Genomic DNA, 15,935 nt, shown 5'->3' on the forward strand with positions numbered 1-15,935 from the left:
ACCATCCCCTGCATTCGCCAGAGCTGCCTGCTGAGCCTGAGGGGGTTCTGAGCATCCCAGCAATTCATCCGCTCAAGAAGAAAGATGCGCCGTCCCGTTGCTAGCAAGGGACAGCCAAAGTCACCATCACGGAGCCTTGGACAGGAACGACGACCTGGGGATTTTGACACGAGCATCTGCCTGGGGCCCCACTGTGCAATGACTGCAAAGGCCAAGGATAAGCCAGAAGCCAGTGGGGATAGAGCCCCGTGCGAGGCTGAGCTCAAAGCAGCACCCTTGGAGACTGCACATCTTCCAAGGAGCTTCCCTCCCCCTGGATCCACGCGGTTGTTTGTGTTCACTCCTCAGCACAAGCCATGCAGGCAGCATCAAGGCGACTCACCGCAGCTCCCCCCTCCTTTGGCAGCATCTCCAAATCACCTACTCCAAAAAGAGTTGGGATGAACAGCAGCCAGCCCAGGAAGTGCTAACAGGACAAACTCATGCATGCAATGATCTCGCTAAAAAATGCATAGAGATGTACCTATCCCCAGCCCAGGGGTCTTTTTGGAGCAACTGATGGCACAGCATATAAGGAAGCCACCAGATCAGCCAGCGCTTGCTCTCAACTGACCAAAGGCCACATAGTCGCGATAGCATGGCTGGGAGACTCCACCAAAAGCAAGGTATGTATGGGTGGGTGCTGCTGCTGTGCTTCATCCCGTAGGGTTTGGCTCAGAGCAAGGTGGTATCACCTGCAGTCCAACCCACCCCAGCACCTGTGAGGTTTACTGATGAACGGTGAAGCCCAGAGTTACTGTTTTAATGTTTGACCTTGGAGGAGCACTAATGCCCTTTTGAGGTCTGGAAAAGGTGATGCAGCCAGAAGACACTGGGAAAGGATGGAGGCTATAGAAGCGTGAACCCAGACACACCACTTCATGAAAAAGGCTTCAGGATTTTCTGGGCAGATGTGCTGTCTTAAGCCCCATAGAAGCCAGATCACTCTGCTGCTGTCTTGACAGCCAGGGCAGGGCAGGGGAGAGAAGCGTGCTGAGATTTAAAAGTGTACGTGTCACCAGTCCTACTTACACCAGACCAGGATGGTTCAATGATTAAAAAAGCTAAATCCACGCTACAGAGTCTTGTGGCTTCCCATGACAACCGTAAGAGAAGCGAAGGGGACCTGTCGCATCAGCATTGCCAAAGTCCTGGCAAGGACACTCACCATTGACAGGATTTCACCCTCGATGTGGACGAGCTCTGCATACTTCCCATGGGTAATATTAAGTTTCAGGGGGACCTGGCCGATAAATATTCTTACTAAAAAGGAGAGTAAGACAAGTTAGTCGGAACATATGTCTCTGTGTCATGTGTAGCTGTGGTTTCATCTGCCTTACGTGAGAGACTGTCTGCATGGAAAACCCCTTCATGCAGCGAACAGAAAACTCACATCTGAGAGTCACTGCCCCAGTAAGGCAAAGTCCCAGCCTTCAGATTTTTCCCAAGGGTTGCTGCGATGTTCCTACAGCCCCAGTCAAATTCCAGAGCTCAACGCTGCTGAACAGCCAGCATTTCACCGCAGCGTTCATACATTTCATATAGAAACACAGACTAATTTAAAAGGACCCCCGAACACAGAGAGACCTGGGTAAACTTAGTTACAAGACAGTTCCAGGTACCAAAGCTATTTATAATAATTTGGGGTAAACGTGTCAAATCTCTTACCCCTCCCTGCAATGGAAAGAAAGCAAATCAGCAAGTCAAAATAAAGCACTGTAGAAAGGACATTTTCATTTTTCAAATTGTTGGACAGAATGAGCAATGACATTTGAAAAGAGGTCCAAAAGATGCATTTTTCCGTGCTTAGATTCATATTTGATTCATGGCAGCAGAATGCAATAATCCGAGTTGTCCAGACTCGGAGAGATAATATCCCTAAATCTTGTATTAAGTGTCATGAGATACTCGGTGGAAATGAGAACTCAGAGCTCCAGTTTTATGTTCTGCCAGAAAAACAAATACAGTTGCAGATAACATTATAAAGCCTCCAATTCTTTCCCATTTTTTCCCATCCACAGAGCCTATCTTCACCACAAATTTTATACCAGACAGTTCTAACGTAACAACTCTGGGTAAAAATTAGATGAGAATCACCTTCACAGTATTTATATAAGCTGCCCGTATCCCAGTTCAAGGCATAATCAAAACAACTCTCTAAATTAGAAGCTGACACATTCCAACTTGAAGAAATGTTTCAAAACACCCTTCAGGGACACCTCACCCATGTTTCCTTAGCAAAATTTCCATACTTCTAATCCTCACTGATTAAGGGTCAGAAGAAACTCTAGCAAAACAAATTCCCCTTTACAATGGGACATTGTAAGTCCTCGAGATTGAGAGTCCTCTAATAGAAAGGAAGGGGTCAGAACCTGAGTTCCAACTAATAACTGTGCTGCATGAAAAATGCTAAAGGTACGAAACAAGACCTTGATCTTACAAAGACTTTCACGGCTGCTTAACTTTCTGCACATGGCTGATCCCGCTGAAGCCAGGTTACACAATAGCCCCACTCACTTCTCCCAAGTCAAGCACCGTCGCCTGGGTTTGCAGGGCTGGGAGCTATGATAAGCTGCTGAATGCTTTTTGGGAGTTGTAAAACACATTGGGAACAGAAGGGGCACATCTGTCCTTACTAACAAGCCTGAGCCGCCCTCTCTGCGGCTGTGTTTTTAAGAAACCCTCAGCTATCACTGTGCCTGCTCCCCACGGCAGCCCAACACGACAGGCATTAGACGCTGCACTTGTATAAACAGTAAAAGGCTCTTGTTAAAAGTGGCGGTTGGGAGGAACATTAAGCTCCCAAGGTAGTCTGAGCCTAGGTTAATTTATTTTAGAAGATTACAGATAATTATTTCCATCTTTTTCTCCCCTGTTTTTTCACTATTGTTTTCTTACCTAAATTGCACTTTCCTTTTTCCAGCTCATATCCAAGAGGACACTGACAGATATAGGAGCCACGGGTGTTGTTGCAGGTGGCCAGCGCAGGACAAGGGTTGGAAAGACATTTATCCACATCTACAAAAGCAGAAAAAAACCCAGGCTAGAGTTACAGAATCACAAAAATCACCAACCGTTGGGCTAAAAAAGATCAGCTTGGCTCCTCTTCTGTGACCCCCTGAGCATTATCAGATGCTTCATTGCATCATTTGCACTTACTATTTAGCCTGTTCTTAATTATTCCATTGGAGCTGAAAGAATAAATACAAACCACTGTCTTGTGAGTATTCATTCAAAAGCCCTCGGGATCCAGTGTTGATCCATGTTAATGTGAACACCCAGCTTGTCTGCAGCACTGCTTATCTGCAGATCTCAGGGTGCTTTTCAAAGACAAACAACCCTACAGTCATGGATGGAGAGACGAAGAAGGGACCTTGACAGACAGAGCTAGACACGGGAGCACAGGCTCCTTCACCAAACTCCTGCCCTTTTCATCCAAGCCCTGTTTCCGTGATCAAAAGCTAGTGCTTGAACACTGATGCAGTCTGTAGGTCACCCAGTGATGGTGGAGGCACACCTGGCTGCCCTCACCTCCTTTACCGGGGTTGCAGCCTCCTCCGTGCTGGGCTGGGGATGGTCACAGCAGCGATACCTGTCTGTGCCAGCACTCATAAAGCACTTCCCGCTGGGCGAGCAAGGGCTTGGGAAGCAGACACTGACTGTGAAATACGGAGTATCAGGGGATTAATGACTGTAGTCTCAGATGCTTCATAGATAAGCCAACTCAAACTGCAAATTCTGGTGAAGATAGCCAATACTTCCCTTTGAAAAAAACCCATGTCCTGGTCAAAAATGATCCTCTTGCTGTGTGTGTGACTCACACGAGCACATATGCATGTCACACGTGTGCAAGGGCAGACTGTAGGCAGGGCTGTGGACTTGTCGGCGACAAAGTGCTACAAGACAAGCAAGACAGCTTACACGCCACTCGTACCTATTTTGCGGCTGCTGCCAAGCACTGCAGCAGAGGCAGGAAGGATGGGCTTTGTGGTTAAAGCAAAAAGCACAAGAGCCAAAGCCGCGCGTGTATTTCTGACAGTGCCACGATACCCTCTGGCATCATACAGGCCCTGCAGACCAGACAGTCCTGAGCCGACCTCTGCGTCAGGACACACACCATTTGGTGCAATGTCCATGTCTCGAATAGCCTGGCATAGCTACCTCAGCATCAGCGAGAAGGAGATTTTGCTGATCTAAGCAGCCAGAAATTAGTGGGCATATTTTAAAACATTGGCTTTCACTTTGCCATCCTTCAGTGTACAGTGGGGACAAGGGCAGCTTCTTCTCTCACAGCATTGAGTGCCCACGTACAAAGCACCGTGTCCAAGGCAGCAAAAGGATCTTTTGCCTTCTGGTAAATGGCAGAACTTGGTATTTAAAGGAAAGAGTAAATTGGCAAAAGTGTGAATCAGTTGGTAAAAGGGATATGTTACCTTAATTTTTCAATTAAAAAAATCCAATCCCCTACAGTGAATTTTTTTGCATGAAGCCATAGCTATAATTAAAACCAATCAGCCTGAGGAATAACCTTTAAATACTTAATTACTGGATGAAATATATACTATTGCCAGTATTTCACCAAGATTAACGCAATTAGCACACACAATGTCCCACAGTGGCACGAGGGCCAGGCTCCTGAACTTTAAACACACAGTCGGTTTCCATTCCTATAAAACTTTGGTCAATGTATTTATGTGAGAAGATGCGGAGCCTGGCAGCGGTAATAAATGATTGTGACAACACACTCAGGAAAGCTACAGCACGTAGCCTACCAGGAAAAGCAACAAGCCCTTAAGTAGGAGATTATTTAGTGAGGTGGGGAGAAAACAACCATAGGTCATTATAACAGAAGTTCCAACACAAATACCAAGTGCTGGCCAATGGCCTTTTCTCATGAATAAGAGAGATACTGATCAATATTGATTGATATTGCCGACTGTTGAACAAATATAAAATGTCTCCTACATTTACCTGGAAGGCCAGTCAGCTTTGTTTTCTTAAAATTCTCAAATTTCAGCTTAACATTCTATCAGAAATATTCACCAAAATGCTCGCCCTTTTCCAGCAGTTCAGCTTGATTGCTAAACCCTTAGCGTAAAAATACCAACATGGAGACCGAGTTCTTATCCTCAGATGCTGCTGACCACAGACTTGTCATACATACATACATAACCCTTCACAGACCCGTAAAGTGGCACCCAGGTGTTCCTAGCCCCCTTGTCCCCAGCCCCACCACTGATGAGCACCATTAGCCATGTTACCTGTGGCCGGAGACGACATCCTCAGCCTGGCTGTGCTACTCGACAGAGGAACAGCGGTTGATTTGGTAGCAGCCAAAGTAGTTGCCATGCTTACAGTGGTCTTGCTGGTTGGAGGGACTTCAGAAGGACTCGTAACAGGGATATTTTCCTTGGTGACTTTACCAGGCCTTGCAGTGGTGGGATCCACAGCTTCTGTGCTTTCACCAGTGGTATACACGTGCTTAGTGGCAGCTGGCGTTTGAGCCCTGTGGGCTTTCATGGTGCTAGCATCACCTGGGGTTGGCTGGTGACTGGCCAGTGTTGTCAGCAGAGGAGGATTCACCGTGGTCAGTGCTACCGCAGGGACGGTGACACTGCGGTTTGTTGCACTGGGTGAGGGACTAAGGGGAGCACCCGCTGGCCCAGCCCGTGGGGCATCGCTGGCCGTGGTGAGCGGCGGCGTTGCCTTCCCAAAGCTGCCCCCCTGAGCAGTGGCAGCTCTCGGCAAGGCGGTCTCCGTTACCGTTGCGGGAACGGACACAGACATGATGCGTCCACCAAGCTGGTCTGTGGGTGCTGTAGGGAGAGGAGACCCAGTGGAGGTGAAGGCGGTGCTGTTTTGGGGCTGGTGCGTGACATTGTGCTTGTTGGAACCTCTGGGAGAGCTCCCAGCCACGGCGGCTGTGGAGGGCACCCGCCTGACCACAGTCGTAGCTACAGAGGTGCTTGCTTGATCACTGTCGTTGGACTGCGAGACAGAGGATGGTGACGAAAACAGAGGCAATAAAGATGCTAATGAATAAGATGGGGAAAGCAATGAGGAAGTGGGCAAGGAGGACGACAAAGCCTGCAGAGGGGGGGAAGATGCCATCACAGAGGACGAGAGTGGCTCAGATGATTCTGATGATGTAAACAGATAAGTTGGTGGTGGTGTTGATGACAGCGAGTGATGCAGCGATGACAGTGAGGAAGAGGCTGGAAATGCTGATGAAGATAGAGATGGTCTACCAGTGGTCAACAACTCGGAGTCAGTGTTGAAAAGAGTTGTATTTTGTATGCTGCCTGCAGAAGCAGAAGTCAACGTTTTGGAAGAGTGTACCAGCAACGGCTCTGTAGATGGTTCAACAAAACTGCCATCGCTGGATACGTTGCTCCTCCTGTCCTGCGCCACAGAAGATTTTGATGAATCAGAAGGGCTGGAAATTTCAGCAAAAAAGGTGGAGCTTTCTGAGGAGTCAGCAGAGGTGCTGCTATTTGAGATGGACAGAAGGGTCCTTTCTCCTCCTCTGGTATATGTGGTTGAAATGTATGTGCCGTCTGTATGAGAAACCGAGGTCCTTTTCTCAGCATCAACGCTACTGACCGGCTGATGGCTACTTGAAAAGCCTGGAGTAAAAGGACAAAATATATTAGAAAGACAGAGTAATATGAAAGTATTTTGATGTCACATTAAAATCACTTGCTAAATACAGAAAATGTTCTTGTCAGTGAACTGGTCCATGCTCTTCTAAAAATTTAGAGCACCATCCAAGCATGGATATTGAATTGGGAGACTTCTGCACTCCTTAACTGATTCTAAAATGATGAACTCAGACAGACAAAAGGCTCCCGTGAAACTTGTAGTTTTCTAAAACACTGTTCTTCCAGTATTGCTTTTCTAATGTGACTGAGCACTTATCATTCCATGATATTTTGTGGCAAGCTAAGCAGGAAAAACCATCTGTTCCCTTTATCACTCAGAATTTATGAAATTCATATCCTCTCCCTCTCATCCTCCATTCCCAACTAAAGAATATCCGTCTTCTTCAGTCGATTTGTTTTTAGACACTGTGAACTTCATGCCTCTGCAGGATGAAATTATTACATTATGTTAATTTGCAGCTTATCATGAACTCATTGATTGAAAACTTTGCAGTCAGGAAATCCTAAATGAGTAGCACATCAGCCTGCAAAAAGATCAGATTATTTAGCATAAAAGGTGCAGTCAATCTTCTAATACAAATTTCAGGATGTACAGCTATGTTCATCAATCTCTAAAAATAAAAAATAGGGTATTGATAATTTGGTTTAATTCTAGAATTGACTTAGGTCATCATGAAACACTTCTGAAAGCATCACCCAAAAGAACCCGGTTAGGATGCAAAAAAATAATGCGGCCATCAAAATAGAAGAGATTCCCTGCTCACATTCATGGCTTCACGTCTGGAATGATTCCCCAGCTGGATGGGGTCTGGCTTTGAGTCCTTTGATGAAAACAGCCCCCTGAGTGAACCCGCAAGTGGCATCATGCATATTAATGAATGAGAACTTTGTATACAACATAGATAAACGCAGGACAATGTGAACTTCCCCCTCCCAAAATGTACCCCAGGAGACACTAACTTGTGAGATCAGTTTGGAAAGAAGAGTAAGTAGGTATCTTGGAAGAACGTGTGAAGAGCGTCTCCGTCGCAAAGCCCGCGAAGCCCCCACTGCTGGTGGAGGTGTTGGCTGTCCGGCTCTGCTCCACTGATGCAGGCTGAGCCGGCCCTGGAGAGCTGGTGGTTTCGGCGTAGGAAGCGGAGCTCTCCTTGCCACCGGCCAGCGTGCCATCCGTCACCGAGTGCAGCGTCCTTTCTCCACCGCCAGCAGACGTGGATGAACTGTACGTAGGATCAGTGATGGAGCTGGACATCCTTTCCCCAGCACTCGAGCTGCTTAGGGAGTGATGGCTGCTGCCCACGGCTAGAATAGGATCAAAAAGCAGGCATCTGATATGATCATCTCAGAGCAGAGAGCACTTGTGAGTTTTACAATAATTCTGTTTGGAAATGCAAGTTAATAAAATTTCACAGGTAAACACAGATTAAATACAGATTAAGTAGGTCTTACGCATCTATCACCTTAAATGTGGATTTAACACACAAAGCCTACTCCAAAGAAACAGAACTGTCCAAATACAGAAGGACAATTGGTACCATTACAGTCATAATGGCATATTTATGTTGTTTATAATTATCACCCCAACCCAGGCAGATAGTAGACGTGTCCTACAGCAGAAAGCTACACATCTCATACCTGAGACTTTTTTGTTAAGCATCAACAGCTGCAGATATACAACACCAAGGTGCAGAATCACCACTGCTTATAAATCCTGCCCATGATACCTGCAACAGCTCTGACACATGTTGGTGGTCATATCAACCCCGTGGAAGAGGGGAAGGGAGAGGCAGTGGGTTTTTTCCTAATTCAAATGCCATCCCAGAGTTCAGAAAAACTCACTGGAAAGTTCACCAGCGGCTGAGAAGTAGGTGGAGACCCTGGATGAAGGGGTGACCTTGGGGTCTGGGTACCCTGCTTGGCTGGAGGAGACGTGTCCCACTCCAGGCCATGCTGTGGAGGATGGGAAGGGACTGGTGCGGAGCTCCCCGTCTGTGTCCGGGTGAGACGTGGGGCTTTCTGCTGCTGTGCTCCACGTGCCACGGTTAGCTGCAGCCTGAGATGTCCCCTCCTGGCTGGAGAGTGTGGTCAAGATGTACGTGGTCTCAGTAGGAGCACCAGAAACTCTTCTTCCTCTCTCTGGAACTGCAAAGAAAAGATATACATGGATGTATATAAATATAAATATATGTTTTGTATATTGAGAATACCTCTGAGGTCTCTACAGGGACTAAAATCTGAGTATTTCAATCCCCACAGCAGAGGTGGAGCTTGGTGATTGACATCACCTATTTGCTAAGTGGGGTTCCCAGGCAATCTGTACTTTTCCCCTTTACACCAGAAAAATAAGATAGATTAGGGTGCATGGCATTTCCGAAGGACAACAGTGGCAGGGAGGTAGGACCTGGTCTTAAATGTCCTGCAGAAAATTCCCTTCAGCGGATCAGTGGGTTTCAAAGAAGCTCTATTGGGACCGTGGCAGCAGACCTGAGGCTGAAGCACATGATAACTGGGATATAAGGGACGGCGAAAGAGCTACCAATCCCTTGCCACATCTTGTGCCAGGCTCCCTCGGTTGGAGGGCTGAGGTCAAGGCTCCATAGCAGTCTTCACATGTGGCCCAGAAGAGCTGCCTGGCCACCCAGTTCCCAAGAGGAGAAGCGCTGCCCCAAGTACTGTCCAGTGAATAACTCACCAACCATGCAGTGCTCAGACACCCTTCACTAGAAACCAGGCTTACTAAAAAGGCAAATCTAGTTTAAAGCTAGAAAAGGGAAGGTGAGAGCTCGGGAGGAGGGTGAGGAGGAGGGATGTCCTCCACAGCAAACGGGTAAACCACAAGACCCACCTGAAGCACTTGGTGAAGGCGAAGGCACTGAAATGCTGGGAGAAAACGCAGGCACCGACTTCGTTGGAAGCTCACCGAGTCCTGCCCCACTCTGCGAAACATCGCTCTGCCTCGGAGGCCCTGTTGCCGATGAGGATGGCAGAAGGACCGTGTCCAAGGAGCTGGTGCAGGGTGGAGCGGGAGAGGAGCTCCCAGCCGTGCTGGATGCTGCGTGGGCATCTGACACGGGCACCGTGATCCTCTCCCCACCGCTGGTGGCTATCACTGAGCTGGGCGTACTGGTCTGAGGGGTGTCGGGCAGGCGTCCTCCTGTAGCTGAGATCCCTTCTGCTGAGAAAGGGCAAAGAAAAATGGATTTATACACCTTAAGCTATAAACAGGTGGGCGTGCTCTCTTCCGTCACCACCCTTAGGCTGACGGCACAGATACAACGTGGCAGATGATCCAAACCTGGAGAAAATGCTAACTGGAGAAGCAAGGCTCTCTTGTGCAAGGAGGGACTGCTCACAGGAGGACACCCTGAAGAGGGCACTAGGAACAAGTCATGGGAGTGCTGTTGGGTTTGCTTCTCCTCCACCCTGCTCCCGGTGCCGCAGCCCAGCTGCAGGCATCACGCACCCATGGTGAGCGAGATGGGGATACAGCGGCACGGATACTCGAAACAAAGCATGGCAGGCTTGTATGGGATCAGTAAATCCTGCATTTGCATCCCAGGGCGAGAGTAAGGAATGACCGGAGTTGCCTTCTGTTTGTATAAACGCAGCCAATGGGGCAGTCTCGAAATTGTGCTGTCTCAGAAAACACACCAAAACTTGGGGCCAGACTGCTCTTGCAGTAAGGCTGGGTTTTTCTGGTGACTAAATGCAAAAAACAGCTAGGGCATTTTTCTCTGGAAGTTGAAATTTTCCTCCATAATGCCCAGTGACATTCTCCAGCATCTTCTAGCATGCCCTCACTCCTCCATACAAAGCAGATGTTTGAGGTCTACAGGTAGAAGCCCCACGGGGATGGCAGAGCTCACCTGGGGAAGTGCTTTCTGAAGAAGATGGCGAGCCTGTGAGCAACAGGTCTGTGGACAACACGGTGGCACCTCTGCCGCCACCACCCTGGGCTCCCAAAGAGCTCTCCTGATCTGGAGAGCTGATGTTTTCGGTACCAGTGGTGGAAATCTCTGTTGTTTGGGCCAGTCTGGTGCTGGCTGGCAGAGACCTTAACGTCCTCCCTCCACCCTTGGTGGCTGTTGTGGAAACAGAGGTACTAGTGGTAGGGAAATCGGTTCTTCTCTCTGTTGACAGGATGCCGAGTGACACATGGCTGCTTCCAGTAGCTAAGATGTGATAAAGAAACAATTTACATTTTTACACATGTGAAACTACAAATAAACAGATGAGCTTTCTTCTAGTAGCAGCCAGAGGCAGCAAGTACATGCACAAGTAAAAAATATGAGAAGATGTCAATCCAGAGAAAATAGGAAATTTGCAAAGATGTGAATCCTTCCTACAGAAATTTGTCTTCCAAAAACCACAGTTTGATGCCAAGAAAAGTGCTGTTACATAAAAACTGTTGAACTACTAATGCTGTGCACTTGATTTCACCATTATGTGCCTAAGTGTACTCCATGCTGCTAGAACAAACAAATACCCTAACAACCCAGAAAAGCCTGGAAATCAGTTCAGACAAGGCACAATGCTGATCAGTGTGAAGGTCTTAGAGAAGAAGTCTGAAGAAATGGGATCGGGGGATCAGACCCCTTCAGCACTGCAGCGGACCAAACAGCGGCATGAAGGACCTCAGAGAGCACATTCAAAGTTGCCTTAAATTTGTTGAGCTGGTTCAATTTCTGGGAAGCAGCATGGTCCAAGGGACAGGACAGAGGGCAAGAACTGAAGTCTGGTCCCTGGGACTGCAGGGACACGGTCTAATCCTTGCTTGCTTAGGTCTCTTGCCTATAAAATGGAGATAGCAACTGGAGATAGTAAAAAAAGAATTGTGATTTGAAAGTTAATTAGTTTTCTTGGCATAATGAAACTTTCCACACATCTGCCCTTTCTGTAAGAAACCCAAACCACAATTTTGGTCAAGCAAGAGCTGAAATATTTCAGACACAAAATCACACACGTCCTTCCAAACAATATATCCTGCATAGCAGAGAAGAGTCAGGCAAGTGTAAGATGCAGTAACAGTCCTCTTTTTACTCACAAGAAAAACGGTATTTCACTCCTAACTTGAGCTCACCTGGGGAAGGACCTTGCGAAGGAGAGTGTGGTAGTGAAGGGTCAGCCACCCGCTCAGTGAAATCCGTGATTTCTCTGGACCCAGGAACTCCGTAGGTGTCTCTCACAGAAGACGCGGATGAGGATCGGATCGTGCCCAAGGTCCTGTACATGCCACTGCTGGCCGCGGAGACTTCTGCTGCCCATCGGCTGGTGCCTGTGGCAGACCCTGGGGGCCTCCCGCCGCTGCCGGTGGCCGTGGCTGAAATGAAAGTGCTGGTGGGAGAGGAAGCAAGGGGGTTCTTCTCTGTTGTTGAGCTGTTAACTGGTCGGTCGCTGCTTCTGACACCTAAGATACAATAAAACCAGGTTTGATTTATGCATATTGAGCTATACCTTTGAGGGATTGTACAGCGTACATTTCTACACTGTTAATTGAGAAACTGAATAGACCAAGCTCTCAAGCTGGAAAAGGTGCTGCTCTGGGAAGAGGTGAATCCCTTACATTGAAGCACATGTGGCTTACAAAAAGTCATGAACATCTCAACTTAAACCCATGTTTTTTAGCTGCAGGCTGTGCACAATACCTAATTTATGCATTTAAGCTGCCTTTGAGCCTGTTTAAATAAAGAGTATGCACCTCTAACTTCAAACCAAACCTAGAGGATGAGCTAAACCAGGCCTGGTTTACATTTTCTAGTGACAGTCCAGAGAGCCAAGCTGCTGTCTTAGTGCTGGGCTGACGGCACGGCTGTGGGGCCGAGTCCCCCCCAGCACCGGGCACACAGGGCCGGACACAGCCTCACCCATAAGATGCTCAGAAACACCCCGGTGCCCCAGCCTGGTGTTCAACCCAGCCTGATTTACCCCACATTTAGCAGGCGTGCTGCCCCAGGGCTCTCCCAAACCGCAGCGCTGGGGTTGCCAATATTTCACCAGCTCACCAGGAGCAGGAGCTGCACTCACAGAGCAATGGGCTTAATTGTGAATTGACGGTGAATGGTGGGGCAGAGCTTATTTGGGACCACTCCAAGGGCACAGGGCGAGTCAGCACTGTCATGGCTGTGGGGACTCCCAAAATGCCACCGCTCTTACAGACCAACCTGCGTGGCTGACGCAGCACCAGGCGATGGCTGTAAATCCCCAGCAAACGTGTCTCTGGCAGGGAAAAAGTGCGTGCACTTATTTCTAACCGATGGATGCTTTTCCCAGCATGGGAGTTTCATTAGCAATGAGGACACTGATGTTTTTCACTTTTTCACCCAAAAGCTGAGATCCACTCCCACCATTCCCACCAGCCCTGCTGCCAGCCCGATGCAGCCGGTAATAAAAATATCCATGTATCCAACAGTGACTGATGGCCATATCTAAAGAAAAACAGCGTGGGGATGTGAAATCTTGTCCAGCCCCAAAGCGGCCAGCTTTCAGACTAACAAATTTACCTCTGAAAGTACTTTCGGAGGCAGAGAGGGAGCTTGTGAGCAAAGGCTCCCCGGGAGGCTCTGGGAGATCGGTGGCTTCCCGTGATCCATTAGGATGGCGTGTCCCGGTCCCCGAGGAAGAGAGGGTCCCCTGCAAAGAGCTTGTGGGGTCGGTGCTGGCGGCAGAGCCCCTCGTCACCCTGGCTGTGCGGCTGTTTGCGGGGGACCCCGGTGCCCCCGCTGCCACGCTGGGCACGTCAGCGCCGCGGGCGTCCGAGTGCAGCGTCGCCTCTTCTGCAGCAGGGATGCTCTTGGGTTCGTAACTGCTGCTAAAGGCTAAAAAAAGGAGAAAAGAAATAGCAAACTGCATACACTGTGAATGAAAACAGCTGGGTAGGCTTCATCCCGCTATCAGTAGATGTAGACAACATATGTGTGAATATTCAATACGGAAATATTTAATACTGGGAAATCATTAAGACAGGGAAAAAAATGGTCTCTATATAGGAACTCATGAAGTTACTGCTTGCAAAATTCAACTGAAAGTTTTCAAGGAAAATCTATCCTCCTCTTCCAACAAGAATAATATTTATCCATACTTTCATTTCTGTGAAATGTTTTTAAATGTACAGAATGTGCCAAATACAATATTATTCCTCCTTTCTTTAAAATAAAAAGGATGTATTTTGTTTATAAAGAGTCTTTAAATAATGTTCTGAGTTATACAGCTAGCTATCGAAACTCACTCGTGGAAGCGCTTTCCAAAGCAGACGGTGAGCCTGTGAGTAACGGGTCTGTGGCACCTCTGCCACCACCACCCTGGGTTCCCAACGACATCCCAGGGGACTGGGTCTGGTCAGAAGAGCTGGTGATTTCGGTACCAGAGGTGGAAATCTCTGCTGCATCGGCCAGCCTGGTACTGGCTGGCAGAGGCCTTAACGTCCTCTCTCCACCCTTGGTGGCTGTTGTGGAAACAGAGGTGCTGGTGGTGGGGAAATCTGAAACTCTCCTCTCTGTGGCCGCGACGTTGGATGGCTGGTAGCTGCTTCCAATGGCTACGGCACAATAAAAAAACCTGGATTTATACATATGAAATTATAAACAGATGGATCCATTTTCTTCCCAGATGCTTACAGCGCACATGCAGATATTAAGCGTAGGAAGTTTTCAATCTGGACAAAGTGCTCTTCTGGAAAGGCATGAATCCCTTCGTCGCAGGGAGACCTTGCACAAAACCCGGGGCTCGCTGCCAGGACAGCACGGCTTCATGAGAGCCACGGCGGCTCGGCCAGCGGGAAACCACACGGGACAAGGACTGCGGGGACTTGCCTTTAAATCCCACCTTTGCTCTAAGACTAGTGGAAACAGGCTCAAGCACTCTCAGTTATTTTTTTGTAGCTTGAACACGGCATCAAACAACAAAGGGGGGGAACCTGAGTGCGGCCACATTCCCATATGAGCCCGCAGCTCACCACGCATCCCAGGGCTTAACGGGACACAAGGAAAAATGCTTAAGGAAGCACAAAATAGGGTAAAACAACAAATCGTAGACTAACCGAGCTCACCCGTGGCAGTGCTTTCTGAAGCTGGGTGAGAAGGGGCGAGCCGGTGCTCTGTGGAGGACCCAGGGAAACGTTCCCACGCTGGGGCCACCGAGGAGGGTGCCAAGGCCAGGGACTGAGCCGCGGAGCCGGGCGCTGCCCTTTGGATACCGGACTTCAGGTTTTCTGCAGCCCCAGCTGCCGTGACAGAGGGAAGGGATGTGTCAGTGTGAGAACCGAACGCTTTCAATAGTTTATGTGGAGCGGGGCAAAGTCTCCGTTTTCGAGCACTCCGAAAATTAGCTGCTTGCGAAGCAAGTGAGGGGAAGCCATGAAGCCCAGGAATCTCGGGGGTTTTGTCCTGTACAGGTTGTTGAAGCACAGGCATCTCACCCTGCCCAGCCAAGAGCAAACCCACCCGGCATGGCCGTGAGCGTGGGTTACCAACACAGCTCAGGTGGGGCTGGGATCTTGCCTTTGCTCTGCAGCTGGCACTGAACCAGCCAAGATACTTCACAGCTGCAGATGCCCACCCTGAAGGAAACATGGTGATAAGGTCCAAAGATCCTTTTTTTTTTTTTTTTTAACAGGAAAATGTTGGGTGGTTTTGGACCAACTGATTTTTTCTGTTGCTTTTTCCTTCTTTCAGCAGGGAATGACAGCTAACCATCCAAATAATAACAGAGTGCATGCAAAACACAGCACCTTCCCTGTTTCAAGAAAGGAAAAGCTATATAAAGGCCTTTTAAAGCTATAAAATAAATCCATGGGCCAGCAAAGCTCACCTCCAAAAGCGCTGTCTGTGGCAGGCGATGCTGTGAGCGAAGGGCTTGTGGAGTCTCCCGTGACATCCCTGGGGTGTAGCGTGATGTGATTTGCACCAGTCTGGGTACTGGAAGCTTGGGGGGAGGACTGGGGCTTTCCAGAAGAGCCAGGGAAGGGGGTGCTGGGGAGGGGCTGCAGCGTCCCCCCGCCGCTCCCCGAGGGGTTGGGTGAAGTGGCTGCAGTGCCCATGGGAGGGCTGCCAGGCGGCTTCGTGCCCACCCAGCCCCTCGCCAGTCGAGAGGTGCCTGCAAGGTAATGGGGGAAAGCAAATGAGAGCACAGAGATGGGCTGAGCTGCCCACCCAGCATCCTCCGCTGTCACCCTCCGCCTCCCTCTGCAGCCCACGGTCCCCTCTTCTGTACTCTGCCTACAGCAACTTTGTGTTTGGG

General features: G+C 48.8%; 1 protein-coding gene across 2 annotated transcripts in view; it reads right to left on the reverse strand.

The window, feature by feature from the left end:
- Positions 1-15,786, reverse strand: part of HEG1 (heart development protein with EGF like domains 1) — a 34,713-nt gene extending 18,927 nt beyond the window's left edge. The window contains exons 1-12 of one of the 2 annotated variants that reach the window (XM_049805644.1): positions 15,507-15,786; positions 14,746-14,919; positions 13,927-14,235; positions 13,202-13,516; positions 11,782-12,108; positions 10,568-10,873; positions 9,547-9,876; positions 8,541-8,843; positions 7,662-8,003; positions 5,301-6,665; positions 2,938-3,057; positions 1,208-1,302 (exon numbers count right to left, since the gene is read on the reverse strand). In XM_049805644.1, coding sequence (XP_049661601.1) covers positions 1,208-1,302; positions 2,938-3,057; positions 5,301-6,665; positions 7,662-8,003; positions 8,541-8,843; positions 9,547-9,876; positions 10,568-10,873; positions 11,782-12,108; positions 13,202-13,516; positions 13,927-14,235; positions 14,746-14,919; positions 15,507-15,735 — 4,215 coding nt within the window. In that variant the 5' untranslated portion in view covers positions 15,736-15,786. Of the gene's footprint in view, positions 1-1,207; positions 1,303-2,937; positions 3,058-5,300; positions 6,666-7,661; positions 8,004-8,540; positions 8,844-9,546; positions 9,877-10,567; positions 10,874-11,781; positions 12,109-13,201; positions 13,517-13,926; positions 14,236-14,736; positions 14,920-15,506 lie in introns of both variants that reach the window. The other variant, XM_049805635.1, reaches the window with a different exon arrangement.
- Positions 15,787-15,935: the final 149 nt, after the last annotated feature.

Source organism: Accipiter gentilis, chromosome 1 (assembly GCF_929443795.1).
Source record: "Accipiter gentilis chromosome 1, bAccGen1.1, whole genome shotgun sequence".
NCBI lineage: Eukaryota > Metazoa > Chordata > Aves > Accipitriformes > Accipitridae > Astur > Astur gentilis.